This window comes from Loxodonta africana, chromosome 14, assembly GCF_030014295.1.
Source record: "Loxodonta africana isolate mLoxAfr1 chromosome 14, mLoxAfr1.hap2, whole genome shotgun sequence".
NCBI lineage: Eukaryota > Metazoa > Chordata > Mammalia > Proboscidea > Elephantidae > Loxodonta > Loxodonta africana.
In genome coordinates, this window is record NC_087355.1 from 73,928,223 (window position 1) to 73,950,427 (window position 22,205).

Genomic DNA, 22,205 nt, shown 5'->3' on the forward strand with positions numbered 1-22,205 from the left:
CGGCAGGCATCTATGTAGGAAACAGGGAAAACCGCAGAGGTCCAGAGTGGGCTTTCAGACTTCCAGGAGGGTAAGGAGTGTCCACTCGGGGTGTGAAAGGGAGACTCAGTCTGGCACAAGGTGCTGGAGCCCAAGCAGGGTAAGAAAGGCTTCCACATGGCAGGAGGTTGTGGCTCAGGCAGTCACAGCCCTAGCTGGGATGAGAAGGGCATCTGCAGGAGTAAATGTGCAGTGCTTGTGATGTTATATTGATAATATGTAGGAGAAGTGATCAAAAAAATAAACCTTTAAAAGATAACGGGAGCTTGGTATCTCTCCGTTAGAGAATCAACTTAAAAACATAAAAAGGGGGAAAGCTAGAATGTACCCTTTGGTATTCAGTAGAATTCGATAAACTGGTATGAACTCTTACTTTATAAAGTATATAGACAGATACAGAAATATAAACATGATATATATTATATATATAAATACACACATTCATATATTCACAATCTGTTCACTGTGGTTGTTGTTGTTGTTAGATGCTGTCAAGTCGGTTCCAACTCATAGCGACCCTATGCACAACAGAATGAAATACTGCCCGGTCCCGAGCCATCCTTACAATCGTTGTTATGCTTGAGCTCATTGTTGCAGCCACTGTGTCAATCCACCTCGTTGAGGGTCTTCCTCTTCCGCTGACTCTGTACTCTGCCAAGCATGATGTCCTTCTCCAGGGACTCATCCCTCCTGACAACATGTCCAATGTATGTAAGACACAGTCTCGCCATCCTTGCTTCCAAGGGGCATTCTGGTTGTACTTCTTCTAAGACAGATTTGTTCTTTCTTTTGGCAGTCCATGGTATATTCAATATTCTTCCCCAACACCACAATTCAAAGGCATCAATTCTTCTTCGGTATTCCTTATTCACTGTCCAGCTTTCACATGCATATGATGCGATTGAAAATACCATGGCTTGGGTCAGGCACACCTTAGTCTTCAGGGTGACATCTTTGCTCTTCAACACTCTGAAGAGGTTCTTTGCAGCAGATTTACCCAATGCAGTGCGTCTCTTGATTTCTTGACTGCTGCTTCCATGGCTGTTGATTGTGGATCCAAGTAAAATGAAATCCTTGACAACTTCAATCTTTTCTCCGTTTATCATGATGTTGCTCATTGGTCCAGTTGTGAGGATTTCTGTTTTCTTTATGTTGAGGTGCAATCCATACTGAGGGCTGTGGTCTTTGATCTTCATTAGTAAGTGCTTCCAGTCCTCTTCACTTGCAGCAAGCAAGATTGTGTCATCTGCATAACAGGTTGTTAATGAATCTTCCGATCCTGATGCCCCATTCTTCTTCATACAGTCCAGCTTCTCAGATTATTTGCTCAGCATACAGATTGAATAGGTATGGTGAAAGAATACAACCCTGATGCACACCTTTTCTGACTTTAAACCAATCAGTATCCCCTTGTTCTGTCCGAGCAACTGCCTCTTGATCTATGTAAAGGTTCCTTATGAGCACAATTAAGTGTTTTAGAATTCCCATTCTTCGCAATGTTATCCACAGTTTGTTATGATCCACACAGTCGAATGCCTCTGCATAGTCAATAAAACACAGGTAAACATCCTTCTGGTATTCTCTGCTTTCAGCCAGGATCCATCTGACATCAGCAATGATATCCCTGGTTCACGTCCTCTTCTGAAGCCAGCCTGAATTTCTGGCAGTTCCTTGTCGATATAGTTCACTGTGGGGGCCTGGCAATAGCAACACTCTAACAGCAATGAACACACCTAGTACCCAGATCTTAATTTTTAAACATCATTATACTCTGAAAGCCAGCATTCCCTGTAGAAATGGCTGCGTCCAGGGTTAGGCCAGGAAAAGTACGAGATGAGCTGGAACACCTTGTGGCGCCAAAAGCTAAGGAAGTACTCAAAGAGTGATGGGGACATGTCAAAAAAGACACAAAAGGCAGCTTGAAAGGGTTCCACTGGCCAGCTACAGAATAGCCTGAGGATCACAAATAATAGTAATGAATTATAACCTTGGGTAACATAGGAATCATCAAGCATATATTGATATAAAAAACTGAATGATGAGGAATGGAATATTCTATAGAAATCAATACAGAGGGTAAAGCTTCAAGGCCTTGCTTTTGAAATGGATTCTTAGATATGACACCAAAAGAAAAAAATAAACTAGACTTCATCAAAATTAAAAACTTTTGCACATCAAAGGGCTTTATCAAGAAAAGAGACACCCTACAGAATGGGAGAAAATATTTGGGGACCATATATCTGATAAGGGTTTACTATCCAGAACATTATAAAGAATTCCTACGACTCAACAACAAAAAAACAAACAATGCAATTAAACAATGAAGAAAGAACTTGAATAGATATTTCTCCAAAGAAGATATACAAATGGTCAATAAGCACATGAAAACATGCCTAATCCTTTCATTAGCAAATTAATTTTTCTTTCTAATTTTTTGTTTACATAATGTTTTTTCATTAATGGAATGCATGCTGAATCATTGAGTGTGTCTAAATTTTTGGTAGGTAATACGGATTTTTTTCTGGCTTCATCCCAAAAATCCTACCCTCAGAGTACAGAGGGACATATGTGTCCCACAAAAATTTTTCAAAATCTGTATTTTACCTAAAAAAAAAAAGATTCAGCACCACTTCATACAATACACTGTGAAAACAATAATTCAGAGCATATGCTCCTTTCTCCCGTTTTCCAACAGTCATACAGCTCCCTGCCTACCGGCAGCATGTACTCTCAGTGGTACAGTACCTTACCAAAACTCTGAGAGGCAGTAAAGGTAGGCAGGCAAACATATATCCCATTACTCATGAAAGGGTTAACACCACTGTTGCTGTTAAATGCCAACTAGTCAATTGTCACGGTGACCCCATGTGACAGAGCAGAACTGCCCCATAGGGTTTCCTAGGCTATAACCTTTATGGGAGTAGAATGCCAGGGCATTTCTCCCTAAGAACCACTGATAGGTTCAAACCACTGACCTTCAGGTTAGCAGCCGAGCACTTAACCATTGTACCACTAGGGCTCCTTCCCCAGCCACTAGTGTGGCTATTATCAGAAAAAATGAAAAATAACAAGTGTTGGCAAAGATATAAAGAAATTGGAACCCTCCTGAATTGCAGGTGGGAATGTAAATGGGTGCAGCTGAGGTGGAAAACAGTTTGCCGGTTCTTCACAAAGTTAAACGTTGAATTACCATATGACCCAACAATTCCACTCCTAGGTATATACACAAGAGACTTGAAAGCAGGAACTCAAACAGATATGTGTACACCAGTGTTCACAGCAGCATTACCCACAATAGCAAAAAAGTGGAAACAACCCAAGTGCCCGTCAACAGATGAATGGCTAAATAAAATGTGGTACATACATACAATCTAGTATTATTCAGCCATAAAGAGAAAGAAGTTCTGATACATGCTACAACATGAATGAACCTTGAAAAAATTATGCTAAGTGAAGTAAGTCAGACCCAAAAGGACAAATATGGTATGATCCTAAAACCAAAACCAAACCCATTCTTTCAAGCCGATGCCAACTCACAGTGACCCTAACTTACATGAAATATCTCGACTTGGCAAATACATAGAGTCAGAAGTAGATTAGTGGTTCCAGGGGCTCAGGATAGGAGAGCATGGGGAGCTATCACTCAAGGGTGCTGAGTTTCTGTTTGCAGTGACGAAAATTTCTTGGAAACAGTGGTGATGCTTGTTGAGCATAATGAATATAATTAATGTCACTGAATTGTACACTTAAAATGGTTAACATGGCAAATTTTTTCTCATATACACACACACACACACATAAATATACAGACACATAAAACCACAATAACAAAAAATCCAAACCCAATGCCGACGAGTCGATTCTTACTCACAGCAACCCTACAGGGCAGAGTAGAACTGCCACACAGGGCTTCCAGGGCAGTAATCTTTATGGAAGCAGGCTGCCACATTTTTCTCCTGCAGAGCAGCTGGTGGGTTCGAGCCATCGACCTTTCAGTTAGTACTCAAACATTTAACCACTGTGCCACCAGGGCCCCTTTTTAACCACAATAATTTTTTTTTAAATGTTTAAGTTTAAAGGCACATGATGTATTTTTCCAATAACTGCTTATTAATTTAATTTTATCTTGGTATATGTAGGTTATTTTTTTTGTACCATCTGCAATTGACTTTTGGAAATCTGAATCCATTCAGCATTAGAATAATGCCTCTGAGAACAGAAATTCTACACAGGACTGTCTCTGAAAAAATGGGCATACTAGTAACATATACTTAAAATAAATTCAGAATTCTGGTCTATGAGTAGAGATCATTTCAGAGAAAAATCAAGCCTCTGCCTCATACCTCCTCTCCATATCCAAATATGCTTCCTTATTAATACTCTCTCCTCAGCTGACTGAAATCTGGCTAGTCCCCACATAGTCCTTATAAAACTGCTTCTGACAGAGACATCAACCTCCTTCTTGTTAGTGAATCCAATGGACCTTTTTCCCCCCAGTCTCCCTCTTGCTTGACCTATCTGAAGCAGCAGATCATTCCTTCTATTTTGAGATGCTCTCTTCTTAGCTTGTGAGATAGGTTATGCTGGCTATTCTTCCTGTCTCCCTGACCGACGCTCCTCTTCAGTCTCCGAATTCTGGCTCTTCTTTTTGCCTTCCAATAAACACTGGTGTTTCTCAGAGTTCCCTCCTAGATCCTCAACACTTTTCACCTAACTTACTCTCCCTAGCCTTAATTACTAACTATATGGGTTTTTGCTGTTTGTTGTCTGATGGGTTTGAACCGATGACCTTTCTGTTAGCAGCTGAGCACTTAACCATTGTGCCACCAAGGCTTGTACCTCATTCTGGAGTTTCGGGGTCCACATATCTAATTAACTACTGGATATCTTTATACGGCTATCTCACCAGTACCTAATACTCAAGAAGTTAAAAATGAATTCACCTTCCCCATCCAAAATCTGTTTCTCCCTGTGTATTCCCTTCCAGTGTGAAGGATGTCACTATCCTGTCAATTGCCAAAACAGAAAACTGGCATCATCCTTGGTTCTTCTTTTTATCTCATGCCCGTACATGGAATCAGTTAAATGTTCAATTATTCAATTAAATTTTCTTTTATTTAACTCCGAAATACTCTCTCAAAACTGTCTACTACTTCTTTCCATTTTTATGTTCCACCAGCCTAGCTCAGGGCTCTATGATAGCTTATTTTGAATTTTTTTTTTTAGCCTAGCTCAGGGCTCTATGATACCTTATTTTGATTTCTGCGAAGTTCTCCTAACTAGTCTCCCTGCCTCTAATCTAATTCCTATACTACTCAGCCTCTACACTGTATGCAAAGTGAGCTTGCCAAAATGCAAACGTGATGGTACCACTATTCATAATATTTTGCCTCCACACACACCCCTAACCCAGGTCTGGCTACCTCCTACTGAGCTCTAGATGTCAACTTTCTGTAGGAAACCTTGCCCCTGTACCTTTCCCCTCCCAGATCAGGTATACCTCTTAAGCACTTCAATACATCTTAGCTCTACCACAGTGCTTATCATACTATTATAACTGCAAGCTAAATTGTCTCTATCTTTCCTAAAACATAAACTTCACAAATTTAAGAACCATACCTAGTGCCTAAGATCTCCGTTCACATTCTCAAAGGTATCTTAAACTTGGCATGTCCAAAATTAAACTCTTTAATTTCCATTCCCCAAAACCATTTCCCCAGTCTTTTCCCTCTTGGTGAACAGCACCACCTTTTACTCAACCACTAAGTCAGAAATGTAGGTGTCATTAATTACCTATTTTCTTTCCCTTAGTTATTTTGCCCCTTTCTAATCCATAAGTCAAGACTCATTAGTTAACTTTCAAAAATGTATCTCAACCCCATCTACGTCTCTTAATTTCCAAAGGCACCTAGTCTAAGCCACCATCAGCCTAGTGGGCTCACCAACACCTTCCTAGTGGGCTCCCAGTATGCTCACTTGTACCCACCAATCTGTTCTCCGATAGCAGCCAAAGTGCTCTTTAAATTCCATTATTTCACTCTCATGCTTAAACTCATAAACGGCCTTCCAATGGTTTATCTAAAAGAGCCCTGACTAATCTGGCTTCTGCCTATCTGCCCATCTCATCTTATTCCATTCTCCCCTTAGTTCATTGCATTCCACTTACATTTGCCTTCTATCAATTTCTAGACTATGTCAAGTTCACTTCTATCTCAGGGTCTTGGCATTTGCTTTTTTCCTTCTTCTTAGAAGGTTCTTCTCCTAGCTGTCTCAATGACTGGGTTTTTCTCAATCCTTAATTTTCAGCTTAAATATCACCTACACAAAGACGTTCCCAGATAAAGTCATCCAAAGTAACTGCCATAACATCCTATTTATTCTTCTTACAGCACACACGATCTATAATTATTTTATTTATTTGCTTTACTGTCTCATACCTCTCCTCTCACACAAAAAAAAGTAAGCTTCATGAGGGTATCTTGTACAACTAGTTCTCTGATGTACTTCCAACATCTAGCACAGGATCTATGATATGGTAGGTACGATAACAAAGAGTTGTCAAATGAATAAAATTTGAGAGTTTGGAAAGTTTCCCTATAAATATTACATGAAATATTTTTTAAAAACTAATTTCATTCAAAAATCTAAAGGAAAATTAGACTGGAAGTTGGAGATTTATGACAGTTACAAGTCCCAAACACTAGCTCTCTGACTTGCCCAAATTTCCCGCACAATATTAACTTTTTACACATTGACTTCCCTTATTTTCAAAGTAACAATGCCATATCTGCTTTTGTGCTGAATGTCATAAGTACAAACATACAAAAGATGAACTAGAATATGTTTTAGAAAATGTCATTTTTCTTGAACATTTGAGATGTTTCTTTTTTTCCCAACATGTGCTAAAATTCCAGGTAGAATACCCAGAAAACTCCAGTAGTAAGAACAGAGGTTCAAGTCTGATAAAGCGAAGTTAAAAACTCAACAGATGGAAAAAAAAAAAAAAAAAAACCTCAACAGACGAATGGAGAAACAAAATGTGGTACATACATAAAATGGACTATTATTCTGCCATAAAGAGAAATGAAATCCTGATACATGCTCAACGTGGATGAACCACAAAAACATTATGCTGAGTGAAATAAGTCACAAAAAGACAAATATTGTATGATCCCATTAGTATGCAATATCTAAAACAGGAAAATGTACAGGGACCAAAGTCTATTAGCGGCTGCCACGGGCAAGAGGGAGGAGGAAAGGGGAAGTTGTTGCTTAGGAGGCATTGAGTCTCTGTTAAGTGTGATAGGAAAGTGTAGAAACAGATAGTAGTGATGGTTGCACAACGTTATGGACGCAATTATTGTCACTGAATTGTTCATGTAAAAATACTGAAATGGTTAATGTTTCATTTTATTTTGGTAAATGTATACATATACACACACACACACTTACCACAATAAAAAATAAATTAGTTCAAACTTGAAACAAAACAAAATACTTTGCCATACAAGTTGTAGGATATTGGGCAAACTACTCTTAGCTTCAGTTTCTTAAACTATAAAACAGAAATAATTCCTTCTCTCTGTAAGAGGCGTAAACAAAATACATAAAAACTCATTTGCTCAGTATGTTTGGCACACAGGAAATACTTAATAATTGGTAATGATATCGTTAGCAGCAGCAATAGTGGTAGCAGTAGTATTTCTTCTATAAAATATAAGAATCATTATAGAGTTGAAATTCAGAATTTGTGTTACAAAATACCGGGGTCTTTAAAAAAAATTTTTAATAACTTAGTAAACTAAATAACCTACCCTAAAACTCAGAAGAAAATCTAAACTAATCCAAGAAAGAACACATTTCCCTGAAATTTTAAATAGTAACACCTCAATTACCTCTTAGATGCTCAGAACAACCACCTTTTGAACAGCCATAATCTAGACGGTAGCAAAAGTGCTCACAAGAAAGATCTCCAATAAGAGAGCTAAAGAGCCAAAGACAATAACAATGTGGTAGATGTAGCCGGCTAGCTGGGAAAACAAAAGAAAGTAGTGGTCTGTATGACCTTGAAATGTCTATGAAGATCAAGCCCTATTGAGAAGACACACATAGAGAGAGAGACAGAGAGAAAGGAAAAACACTATGAAAGACTGACAAATAGCACAACTAAGAGCAGGCATTAAAAGCAATAAGAGAGATGCCAAGAAGCAGATCTCCTTATAAAGCAGAATTTACCACAACTCCAAGGGATGAATGAGGAAAACAGAGTAGAGTAGTCTGAGGCTGAGGTTCACTAAGGGCAGTGACTAAGCCCAACACATTTCACTACCACAACAATTGTAAGGATGGCGCAGGACCGGGCAGTGTTTCGTTCTGTTGTGCACAGGGTCGCTATGAGTCAGAACCGACTCGACGGCACCTAACAACAACAACTGGGTAAAATGCATGCCAACTGAAACAGCACTGTGTTCTAGAGGTATCTGGGGTAACTAATAGGTCTACACATAGAAGTAGTCCCAAAGAAAATTTCATTAAAATACAATAAATAATGACTCTGACATCTAGTAGAAGTTCAACTGTGCTCCTTACACATTTACTAAGAAAGATACAATATTTATAAATATGTTGCCATCAAAGTCATCAAAGAAAATGTTTTAGAGCTTCAGGGAAATGACTCTGTTATCTATCTTTTGTCTAGAAGAGCCTCTCATTTACCACATTGATTGAGGGAACTAAGTTACTATATTTAAAAACATATATGTGGTTGTTTTCATTAACTTAAACCAGATGCAAACCTGTGAGGAAAAGACAAAGCTAGAGTCCTGTAAACCTACACACTAGTCAACTCAAGACGTGAGCAAGATGCTAACAAAATCTGCAGTCGAAGATTTAATCCCTATTTGTCCAAGTTAGCTATACGCTCTGACACACCAAATGAAACCAGGCAAGAGTGTAGTTAAACAAACTCATCACTATTTTTAGAAAAACTGAAACAAACTCTACCAATAATGGTTCCATATCAGGTCATCCCCAACATTCAAGATAATCTATTACCTTTAGTTCCACCTGACCTTCTGGACAACCCTATAACTTACTGACTTTGTGTTATTTCAACTTTCCTATCCATAAACTTGTTTATTAAAATTCTCACTATTTGTATTTGGAAATTTTAGGGTAAGTTAGCCAATGATAATAATAAAGTTCCCCTAAAAAGTAAGAAAAAAAAATTGTCACAATGGCTATAAAAATTAAGCAATAAGTGACTATTAAGATGGGCGATATCAAATTAAAATACCAATGAATTAAACTATAGCAGTGTTTGACTTATCTGGAAGTCTTATTTCCTAAAATGCCAAATATTTAGAATTTAGTCAAGAACTTACAAGTGAAGAAACATCACAATCAAGGAAAATAGTCATCACTAATCTCACTTATTTGATGGAAAGCTGAGAAGTCTGATAGACAGATGAAGGGTTATCCTTCTGTCCCTATCCAGAGACAAATAACGTAAAATAAACCAATGGGCTAGAAGCAAAGAGGATACACAAGGCAGAGGAACTAAAGAATAAACGGCCTACAGTATCTCATTTTAAGCGGTGGTTCTCAACCAGGAGCGACTGTGCAACCCTCCTTCCCTCCAGGGAACATCTGGCAATGTCTAGAGACTTCTTTGGTTGCCACACTGGGTCAGGGGGAGGGTGGTGCTACCGGCACCTAATGGATAGAGTACAAGGACACTGATAAACATCCTCTGTGGAGGACAAACCCCACAACAGAGAATTATTTGGCCCAAAATTCAACATTGCTGAGGTGGAGAAATTCTGATATAGAGGGAATAGTCCTACACGTCTCAACATATAAAAGGAATCCATGTATTAGCCGCCAGTGCAAGTAACGAATGTTCAAAACAAGGGCCCAAAGTCTTAAAGTCACCACCACTCTGTCAGTTTGTCGTACTGTGATGGTCTGCATGTTGCTGTGATGATGGAAGCTATGCCACCAGTATCTCAAACGCCAGCAGGGTCACCCATGGTGGACAGGTTTCAGCAGAGCTTCCCGAGTAAGATGGGCTAGGAAGAAAGGCCTGGTGATCTACGTCCAAAATTAGCCAGTGAAAATCCTACGAATCAGGACAGGATATTGTCCAACAAGATTCAAACATGCCAATGACTGTAAAGATGGCATAGGAAGGGACAACATTTCATTCTGTTACACATAGGACTGTCATGAGTCTGAGCCAACTCAAAGGCAGTTAACAACAATAAAGTCTTAAAAAAATAAAAAACTAACATGGTAATGGTTTGTTAAGAGAGTAGAGAGGGATGTAATACAAGGTTTTCAACAAAAATTATTATTTTAAAGGTACTGATATAAAGGAATATATTGCAATTATTAGGTATAGTCACTTACATGGAGTATCTCCTCCTGATTTCCCTCCCCTTGAATCTGGACCGCCCTTAGTGATTTACTTGACCAACAGAGTACAGCAGAAATTATACTCTGGGACTTTCGAGGTTGTTGGTGCTGTTGTTAGGTGCCAGCCAAGCCAGTTCCAACTCTGAGTGACCCTGTGTATAACAGAACGAAACACTGCCCGCTCCTGTGCCCTCCTCACAATCATCTTTATGCTCAAGCCCACTGTTGCAGCCACTGAGTCAATCCATCTCCTTGAGGGTCTTCCTCTTTTTTGCTGACCCTCTACTTTACCAAGCATGATGTCCTTCTCCAGGGCCTAGTCCCTCCTGATACCATGTCCAAAGTATGTCAGAAGTCTTGCCATCCTTGCTTCTAGGAGCATTCTGGCTGTACTTCTTCCAAGACAGAATTGTTCATTCTTCTGACAGTCCACGGTATACTCAATATTCTTCTCCAGCACCATAATTCAAAGGCATCGACTCTTCTTCAGTCTTCCTTATTCAGCATCTCGCTTTCACGTGCACATGAGACGACTGAAAACACTATGGTTTGCCCAAGGTCGAGAAGGGACAGTGTTGACATGTCGTCACAGGGTTGTTAACCAATGTCAACAATATGTGTACTGACTGTTTAATGAGAAGCTAGTTTGTTCTGTAAACCTTCATCTAAAGTACAATTTAAAAAAAGCAATCAAACAAAGTATTGCATCTGGCAAATTTGCTAAAAAAAAGAAAACACCGTGGCTTGGATCCAGTGTACCTTAGTCCTTAAAGTGACATCTTTACTTTTTAACACTTTAAAGAGGTCTTTTGCAGCACATTTTCCCAATGCAATCCGTCATTTCATTTCTTGACTGCTGCTTCCATGGGTGTTGATTGTGGACCCAAGTAAAATAAAATCCCTGACAACTTCAATATTTTCTCTGTTTATCATGATGTCGCTTATTGGTCCAGTAGTAAAGATTTTTGTTCATGTTGAGGTGTAATCCATACTGAGGGTGTGGTCTTTGATCTTCATCAGTAAGTGCTTCAAGTCCTCTTCACTTTCAACAAGCAAGACTGTGTCATCTGCATATAGTAGGTTGTTAATGAGTCTTATTCTAATTCTAATGCTGCATTCTTCTTCATATAGCCCAGTTTCTCCGATTATTTGCTCAGCATACACACCGAATAAATATGGGGAAAGGATACAACCCTGACACATGCCTTTCTTCACTTTAAACCATGCGATATCCCCTTGGTCTATTCAAACAACTGCCTCTTGTTCTATGTACAGGTTCCTCATGAGCTCAATTAAGTGTTCTGGAATTCCCATTCTTCACAATGTTATCCATAATTTTTTACCATCCACATAGTTGAATACCTTTGCATAGTCAATAAAACACAGGTAAACATATTTCTGGTATTTTCTGCTTTCAGCCAAGATCCATCTGACATCAGCAATGATACCTCTTGTTCCACGTCCTCTTCTGAATCTGACTTGAATTTCTGGCAGTTCCCTGTCGATGTACTGCAGCAACCACTTCTGAATAACCTTCAGCATGATCTTCGGCATGTTAGACTTTGAAGGCTAGGTCATAACAACTCTGTGATAGGCTGAGTAATAGCCACCAAGGATGATCACATTCTGATTAGGTCCCAGAACTCGTGAATATGTTATCTTGTATGGCAAAAGAGACTTGGCAGACATGATTAAGGATTCTAAGATGAGAAAATTATCCTTGATTATCCACGTGTGCCCTAAATATAATCCTAAAAATACCAAACCAATTGCCATTGCATTGACTCTTAATTCATGGCGAGCCCATGTGTGTCAGGCTAGAATTGTGCTCCACAGGGTCTTCAATGGCTGATTTTTCAGTAGACCAACAAGCCCTTCTTCCAAGGTGTCTCTGGGTAGACTCCAACCTCCAACCTTTCAGTTAGTAGCTAAGCGTATTAACCATTTGTACCCCCCAGGGTCCCTTAAGCGTAATCATAAGGGTCCTTAACAGAAAAGCAAGAGGGCTTATGAGGGAGAAGGTGATGTGATGAAGGAAACAGAGACTGGGGTGATATGGCCAAAAGCCAAGGAATGCTGGCAGCCTCTTGAAGCTGGGAGAGGCAAGGAAGAGATTCTCCCCTAGAGCTTCCAGAAGGACCGATCCCTGCTGATACTTTGATTTTAACTCCTGATGACTCATTTTGGACTTCTGACTGTGAGAACTGTAAGGGAATGAAATCTGTGTTGTTTTTAAGTTACCAAGTTTGTGGTAATTCGTTACAGCAGCAATAGGAAACTAATACAAAGTCTTACAGCCTTCTTTGGAACATTTTTTTAGGGAGCCCTGACCTGTCATCTAGATATTACAACCACCCCGACATTATCACACTGGCAAGGCCACATGCATCTGCTCTGGTCAACACTCCCAGCTAAGCCTACCCTCCTAGCTATCCCCACCAAAGTGCGAGATATGTGAGACATGTGAGTTAAGCTATCTTGGACTCTCTGATCAGCCCAATTGCCAGCTAAAGTTTACCAACTGACCTCCAAAGACATCTCACGAAGGAGATGAATCATTCAGCTGAGCCCTGCCTATATTCCTGATCCACAAAATCATGAAATATAAAATAATTTTGTTTTAAGTAAGACATAATTCTGGACATGGTTATATGCTGGTTATACATAAGTGATGATGAAAGATTACCAAATAGCATACATCCATTTTATAATGAAAGAAAAAAGTAAATTATCTGTTTTCTACTAATGATAATCTATAGTAATAAACCACCAAAAAAAAAAACAAACCCATTGCCATCAAGTTGATTCCAACTCGTAGCGACCCTATAGGACAGAGCAGAACTGCACCATAGAGTTTCCAAGGAGCGCCTGGTGGATTGAAACTGCCGATGCTTTGGTTAGCTGCCGTAACACTTAACCACTACACCACCAGGGTTTCCGATCTCTAGTAATACGGCCATTCTAATATATCCAGTAACTCTGAAGTCTTCAGAATTAAGCTTGTTGGAATACACTGCTATAATTGCGTTCTTTCCATACTGGCAACTGATCGTAGCAAAACATCATTTAACTTTTCTGGGCCCAAGGTACAGAAGCTCTCAGTTTATCAGAGGTCTTTTACTCCTCCTGCCTTCAATTCACACTTCACACTTCATATCCTCATCCAAGTCCTTCCCTTTTTGCTGGGCCTAGTCAGGGCTATGCCTCCCTTATTCCTCTTTTATGAACTGTTTTTCTTGCCCACTTTGTTATTCTCTTTGAGCAAAAGCCAAGATTACCCCCAATCCGTCCCAGAGTTGCTATTTTCTCATATAATCAATGGGCTGAGGAAAAAAGGGATTCTTTTGTCAAGGGTCCAGACGTCTAGTGGACCAGGACTTCATGACCAATCTTATTTACAGTTATTTTTCAGTACTCTAAATATCTATCTTGACAGCAGCTTTCTATCTTCTGGTCTTTTATTTTATCAAAGGCCCCTTATGCTACTTGGTAAATTCTCAAAAAATAATCACAAAGGGAGGGATACTACAAGTTTAGAGTTTGGAATTAAACGGTTAATCTATATGGATATAGATACATAATAAAACAAATTTGAAATGTACACAATTACCACTTATATAGAAAATCAGGAAGGGAAAAAAAAAAAACCAAGCTGATTAAGACCTAACATTGAGAATAAAACTGTTCTGTTCACCCTGACACTGCTAAACAACTATTTGCTATATGTAAAAAAAAATCCAATAAAAAAATACCTTAAATGCACATTTGAAGAAAATATTCCCTAAGAAGCTCCTTTTTCCAAATCCTATCTCTCATCATGCCTCGCCACTGTTGCTGAATGCCACTAAGTCGATTCTGACACATAGCAACCCACAGGCCAAGAATACAATCATCCAATAGGGTTTTCTAGGCTGTAATCTTTATGGAAGCAGATTGCCACGTTTTTCTCTGGTAGAGCCTCTGGGTGGGTTCAAACCACCAGCTGAGTGCTTAACCATTCCACCACCAAGGCACCTTAGCCAGCTCTTCTCTAACTCTCCGCTGAACATTAATTATTAACACCTTCAATAACTGCGTTAGCTGGTCTCCAAGATGGTCCTCAATAATTTACCACCTCCTGGTATTCACCTTGCATAGCACCCTCCATACTGTACCATGGCAGAAGTGATAGAATGTCTTGTCACTTCTGAAATTAGGTTACAAAAAACTGGCTTAACCAGCTTAATTGTGTCTGTTTCTCTATTTCTCTGCCTCCTCCCCTCATTCTGGGGGAAACCAGCTGCCATGTCTCGGGAACACTCAGGCAGCCCTATGGAGAGACCCACATGGCAAGGGATTGAGACCTCCAGCCAAAAGCTATGTGAGTGAGTCTTCTTACAGGTGGATCCTCCAGCCCCAGTCAAGGGCTTTAGCAAATGCAGCTCCAGTGGAAGCCTGATTGCAACTTCATGAGCGACTCTAAGCCAGAAGCATCTCCTAAGTTGCTCCAGATTCCTGATCCTCAGAGACTGTCTAAGATAATTCATGTTTGTTTCAAACTACTATGTTTCGGCATAATGTGTCATGCAGCAACAGATAACTAATACAATGAGCATTACCCATCCTTCACAACCCAAATTGCTATATTATAAAAGTTTAAATGAATAATTATAAGTAGATATACAAATTCCAAAAACAGGCAAGCAAATTTGTTTTAAAATTTTTGGCTAAATACTGATAGGCATCTGTAATAACGTCAGCTTGCCAGTCCCACCTGTAAACACAATGAGCCAACAGTGCACTGTCAGCAGGCTATGGCCTATTTCTGGAAGAAGAGAGACCGAGTTGAGCAGGTTTAAGTTGAGAGTGCGACATCAACATTTTTAATATTGAGGAGAAAATCTGTTTGTAATTTTAAAATCACAACTTATTATTTACGTATGATAAGATGTGCCACAAAGTCTGCCTTGCCCATTGCAAATTGATTCTAATTTTTTTTCTTGTTACAGGCTATATCACATCTCATTGATAAACACATCAAAAAGATAAGGGAATAGACCAAATTTTACCAGTAGATTACACTGCCCTGTCAAAGCATGAAATGATGTTTTTCTGTCGTGTTTCCACACCAAATCCAAAACACTTCACTGGGTCATAAAAGCACCCGTTTCAAGAAAGTATAAGATTTCCTAAAATTAGAAACAGCTCTTTTAAAAGAGAATTTATTTCATTAAAAAGTGCACTTAGTACACACAGGTTTAGTCCATGAGTTGAGTATTTCAAAACATTATTCAAAAGCAACAATAAAAGAAAAACAAGGAAGTTTTTCATTTGCCTGACTGGAAAAAAGAATGCTGATTTCAGCAACAGAATGAGCTGTATACATTCTGAACACAGTAAAATTCTCTCTACCTTAAGTGATTAATGAATTAATTCACTAACTGATGATTCCAGTTATCTCCCTAATAACATACATGTATAGACATGTTAATACTGAAAAGAATAAGTGAGTACTAAGACTCTACTATGAGAGGGAACAACTTGACGGCAATGGGTTTTTTAACAGGATTAAGACTGTACTGGAGTTGGAATCGACTCAACAGCACTGGGTTTGGTTTGGTTTTTTTTCTTTGGAGCACTGGTGGCATAGTGGTTAAGAGCTCGGCTGCTAACCAAAAGGTCGGCAGTTCAAATCCACCAGCTACTTCTTGGAAACCCTACGGGAATCCACCAGCCACTTCCTGGAAACGCTATAGGGAAGTTCTGCTCAGTCCTATAGGGTCACTATGAGTCGGAATCAATTCTATGGCAATGGGTTTTAAGACTGTACTAAAAATTGAAGCAGAATTCCTAAGTGCCATTTGATTCAAACGGTAATAATTTAGTCATCACCATTGGCTTTAAAGTTTTTTTAGCTTATCTACAGGAGATAAACATTTGACTACTATGTTGTTTCCTTTATCCGTATCTGTTTCTCTTAAATGAAAAAAACAATTTAAATTACTAATTTCCCTCACAGAACTTACATCATTATTAAATTTAATTGATGCTAACTGATCTCCTGAAATTCATTGACTGAAATTTTCAGGTTCTTCGAAGAATATTTAAAACCATGTTAAATTAAAAACTATCATCACTGGAAAATAGTTGCACCTCTACTGCAATACTGCAGCTGTGTGCTACAACAATAATGTATGAGGGAAAACTCACCCAGTTGTATTGTAACACATGCTTTTCAAGAAGTTGCCCTAAAATTATATCCACAGGGCCCTCCAATCCTGTAACAATGTTGACAATGAAGAATTTCCAAGAAATTACTTAGAAAAGGTCGAATGCGTGTTTAAATCATCTTGCCAATGGAGAAAGACTCTTAACACTAACGTTCCAGAATGTGACTGGCTCTACTGTTTTCCAAGGAGCACATTTCCAGAATTGAGTATTTTAAAATTGCACACTAAATGCGTACACAGATTGCAGATGTGTTAGTACTCAATGATGACTTCATATAACATCATGATACTCTAGTATGTTTAATAACTGAATTGACTGGGATGTTACATGTTTTCTGTAAAAGCATTGTGGGTAGACAAGGTCTGGAATCATCTAATACATATAATTCAGTCCACAAGTCCCTGAACTGAGAAAAAAGTGGCTAAAAGACACAGCTAATAAAAAGTTTCTGAAGGAGAAGTAGCACCAATAAGTCATGCCTATCAAAAAGAGGTACACATTATGAGGTAGATAATTCTTTCCTTTATTAGCACACATAAATACACCTTCAAGTGCCTCTCACAAATCAAATGCCATGTTGCAGATAAATGTGCTCTAAACTCAGGAAATCTATGCCATGTTCGTGGACCGAAAAACAAAAGTTTGCTTACTTACAAGGGAAAAAAAAGGCGACTTAAAACTTCCAAATGCATCAGAAAGTAACATGAAATGGTAGCAACATGTTTTGTCTGTATTTAAATGACAAAAACATTTTAAGACTGAATCATTTTAGTCATTTGCTCCTTTGGATTTTCTGAACGCTTAGCCTTTTCACCTAGACTCAAAATCTGACCTACCACATTCTGCACTCATTTTAAAAATATCCTATTTTAACATGTTAGCTTAAAAATAGCTTGGTTTCAGCATTCCAAATTACTTTTGAGCAGAAATCTGCTTTTTATTGTAGAGCCACAGATTCCCAGAAAAGTACCCTCTTAAGTTACTTCACTCTTGCAACCTCTAGGCAAACAACAAAAACTGGACTTTAACTTGGGCAGCACCGAGCACGTACGGGCTTGCAAGGATGACTCTGCAGCTGCTGATTGATCCCTTCTTTCCATTTCCCAGGAAAAGGTTTCCTTCAGCTCCTTAAATCAGTACAACTAGATGTGTCTGGAAACCAGCAGCTGCGCGCATCCCTGACTTACGGAGCAACACCCCTTCTTCTGGACACCGCTAAACCTTCACTTGATCACCCTGCAGGAAAGTTTCTTCCTCCCTCTGGGATTGTGACACCTTCGCATGCCACCAGCACGGCTGCAAGTTCGCTGGAAAGCAGCAAGGGGCTGGGGACAGGAAGGCTGGGCAGGGGGGCGCTCAGCAAACCAAAGCAAAATCAACACAATGTGAGCTGGCCTTTCGTCGGCTGAAGCTCCAGGATCCCGAGTCTGGGGAGGAGGCAGCCCGGCGGGGGCCCCCGGCTGCAGGGAACGATCGCGCCCGTCCTACCTGCCTCGGGGACACTCGGGCGGAAAGTTCGCCCCCCTAGGACGTCCCAGGCACGAGGCCAGGAGGCCGAGGGGGGCGGGCGGGCGGGCGGCGCCCGGGGTCCGAGGCCGGGAGGGCAGGGGAGCAGGGTGGGAGGAGGGGGCTCCCGGCCCGGCCCCCGCCCGCGCCCCTTACCTTGGGCGATGGCGATGGACTCGAAGCGGTGCAGCTCCTTGAGCAGGCAGCTCCTCTCGGTGGAGTGCAGGCTGTAGATGAAGTCGCGCGCGCCCTGCGCCGTGTTCAGCGCCTCCATGGGCTCCTTCTTGGGGTGGGTGCCCAGCCCCCGGGGGCCGGCAGGGGCGCCGCCCGGGGCCGCGAGCGCCAGCAGCCCCCGCCCGCAGCAGCACCAGGCCGGCGGGCGGGGTGCGGCGGCGGCGGCGGTGGTGGCGGCCGGGCCGGGCCTCAGGCTGCGCGCCGTCCGGCCCCTCAGCAGCGGCAGCAGCCGGGACATGGCCGGCTGGGGAGCGGGGACCCCGGCGGCAGTCCGGGAAGGGACTGCGGGCGAGGCTGCGGGGAGAGGGAGCTGGGCTCAGCCCGACCCCGCCCCGACGTCAGGCGGCCGAGGCGCCGGGCACCATGCACTCCCGGGCCGCGCGGCTGTCGCCTCCTGTTCCGTCCCCCTTCCTTTCCAAAATCCCGCGGCGGTTCCGGCCCCTCCGACGAGAAAACTTTCCCTGAGGCGGCGGGGCCGGGGAGCGCCTGCAGAGGGCGGGCGGACGGGCGGACGGGCGGACGGGCGGGCGGGCGGCGCGGGCGTGCGGGCGGGCGCCTCCCGGCTGAGGCGGAGCGGCGCGAGCGGGCGGGCGGATTCCGCGTGTGTGTGTGTCCGTCAGGCTGCTCTTTCAGGGGGATGAGTCAGCCACGCGCCGCCCTCCTCCGGCGCCGCCCTCCTCTGCCGCCGGCTTTCCCACCCTCTCTCTTCTTCTAGTCCCCACTCTACGGAGTTCAGGCGCCCTCAAAGCAGCCGCGCTCTCAGGCCCTAGCCGCCGCCGCTACCCCTAGCGGCTGCCTAAGGGGTAGCAGGGCGGGGCGGAGGGGAAGGGGCGGGGCCGCGCAGGCGCAGTCCGCCGGCTCGCCGGCCCGCTCCCGCTCCGGTGAGGAGCGTGCACACGCTTCCCCCCCACCTCGGGGGCGTGGGGTCGAGAGAGAGGCCGCGCGCCCGCGGTCTTGGCGTCCACCGCCCCTGCCTCGGGCGGGAGGGTAGGGAAGAAAGCGCTTTCGGCCTCTCGCCCGACCGTACCGTGCAGCTGCCACCCGGGCGCCCCAGCGCAATGACTAAGTCTGGGGCTTGCTCTGAAAGGGCCCCGGGTGCGGGGCAGGGAGGAGACGGCCAGACCGCTCCAGAGTCCGCGCTGCCGCCTGGCGCCTGGCGGGGCTACCGCGCCCTGCTCCGGCCTTTGGGCAGCTAAGCGCCCCAGCAGCTCCCTTTGCCATGTCGGCGCCCACTGCGGCTTCTTCCTGGCGGCCCGGTCTCTGGGGCGCCCAGGGCCGCTCCGCGTGCTCCAGAGGCTGGGTGACGCCAGCCTGTCTGTCCCTCCCCGAGGAGGGCTTGCGACTGAGACGTTGGCACGAGAGCACCCTTCCCTTTCTGAGGCCAGCAGCTGCAGACTGTTACTACTGGACCCGGAGGCACGGCTGTCACGGACCTTTTCTTGGTGGTTGCTTGTAATTTTTTTTCTCTCTGCCGAGGCGGAAAGAATTCTGCCATTCCTGGCGATTTCCACGTGTCTGTCTCTTAAGGCCCAGGTCAAAGACTCCTACTCCATGAAGCTTTCCCTTATCTTCCCTAAAGAAGGCGATCTCTGCTTTATCTAAACCTGTTTAATCAACGGTCTGAGAGAATAGATCCCCTTCTAGTGGATAAGCGTAATCTCTTTGAAAGCGAGATCTAAATCCTATCCTTATCTTACCCGCTGCCGCACCCAGCCCAGAGCCTGGTATGAGCGCGTGTGTGCTATAAATATGTAAATACATAAATGTGAGTAAAAGGAAGAATGTTATCACTAACTGGTTCTCAAAGTTTGGCCTCCAACTAGCAGCATCAGCGTCACCTGGATACTTGTTAGAAATATAAATTCTTGGATCGCACCCTAACTCCTGAATCTGAAGCCATGAGGGTGGAGCCCAGCCATCTGTGTTTTAACAAGCCCTCCAGTTGCCCACATGGAAACCCTGGTGGCATAGTGGTGAAGTGCTGCGGCTCCTAAAAAAAAAAAAAAAAAAAAAAAACTATAAAGGTCAGCAATTCAAATCCACCACCTTGGAAACTCTATGGGGCAGTTCTACTCTGTTCTATGGGGCAGTTCTACTCCGTCCTATATGGTCACTATGAGTGGGAATCGACTGGACGGCGGCGCGCTTAGTTTTTGGTTTTCCAGTTGCCCACACAAGTTTGAAAACCACTGCTGTAACTTAAAGAAACATGAAAAATAATTCTTGGGTTTTTGTTTTGTATTTAATTTCGGGGCAATTCCTCTGTGGTATAATAATGATGATTAAGAATGCTGTCTGTGGAAAATGCAAGCTCTTTATGGGCTGGAACTGTGTCCTCATCTGGAAACCCCCATCATCACCCCCAGCGAGTGCTGGAACCCTCCGCAGAGCTTTGTCATTCTCCAGTGTTTAGGATTACTCCCCATCCCCGTGTCCACTGCCACCCAGAGATTCTGATGCATTGGATTGGGTCCAGGCCTGGGACGTTAGGTTTGAAAAAGTTGCTCGGTAAAAACCCATTCCCAACAGTTTCTAGAACACCAGTTTTGTGTGTGGGCTCCAGAGACAGATTGCTCAAAGTGTGATCCCTGGATCAACCATTTCCTAGCTTTGCGTTAGTAGTGGATTTTTACAATAATGGCTCCCAGTGAGTCATGCCTTCTGGTACTCGCTCGTTTGGGTCATCACCTCCCACACTGACTGTGGGCTTGGCCACGTGACTTGCTTTGACCAATGAATGGGACATCAGCAAACCTGACCTGATAAATGGTTCCTCATTGGGACTTGGGGTAATATATTTGGTCTGATATTTAAAATATTTCATTCTCTATAGAAAATAAAATAAGAGAGCCCTGGTGGTGCAATGATTAAGAGCTCAGCTGCTAACCGAAAGGTCGGGTTTGAATCCACCAGCGGCTCCTTGGAAACCCTGTGGGGCAGTTCTTGTCCTGTAGGGTTGCTATGAGTCAGAATCATCAATGGGTTGTTGTTGTTGTTTAGAAAATAAGAGAAAGTGTAGACCAAAGTTATTTATGAGATATGTTACATAAGAAAAAATGGATAGGTGTTGAAAATAGATAAAAAGGACGGAACAAATAAGAGTGCTGCTTTAGACAGAAAAGGCTAGAAAGACCAAGTAAACCTTAAATATTAATAAGGTATAGATCATACTACCTCTAATTGGCATCTATGACATCCCTAAATTGGCCACCTACAGGTGACACCCATTACGGCCTCATATATTCTCTGACCAAGAAAAGCAAATAAAATCCCTAGTTACTCAGTGGGCTGATGGCTAACTACAGTGATGACCAGACACACTTACTCCTGTATCTCTGCCACGGAACAGATGTATGTTGGTTCCAGGCCCCCTCAATCTGCTGCAGAGCCTCTCCACTTTGGCCCTCATAAACACACTATCTGCAGAGAAGACTGACATGGCAGAAAGACAGAGGACACAAACATTGCATAAAGCAGTTTAGGTACTATGGTTATTCCACCCCACTTATACCCTATCCCAGATTTGTTAATCCACCCACTTTCTTTACCCTTGCTTCTCACTCTGTGTTTTAAATTGGTCAATAAATTGTACTAATTAATATCACTAATAACAAATTATGTCAAAACTTAGTGGCTCAAAAAAGCCAGTTGATTTTGCTCATGATTTTGTGGCTCAGAAATTCAGAAAGGGCTTGCTTGGTCAGTTCTTGCTTGGGATCTCTCAAAGAACAATTAGATGGCAACCACAGCTGCTGTCACCTGAAGGCTCTGCTGGACTAGAAATGCAAGGTGGCTCACTC

The 22,205-nt window shown here is 42.5% G+C and overlaps 1 protein-coding gene across 1 annotated transcript in view; it reads right to left on the reverse strand.

Moving 5' to 3' along the window:
- Positions 1-18,922, reverse strand: part of TMEM65 (transmembrane protein 65) — a 74,983-nt gene extending 56,061 nt beyond the window's left edge. The window contains exon 1 of the mRNA XM_064268054.1: positions 18,328-18,922. Within this exon, the coding sequence (XP_064124124.1) occupies positions 18,328-18,643 (316 nt within the window). The 5' untranslated portion in view covers positions 18,644-18,922. The remainder of the gene's footprint in view (positions 1-18,327) is intronic.
- Positions 18,923-22,205: the final 3,283 nt, after the last annotated feature.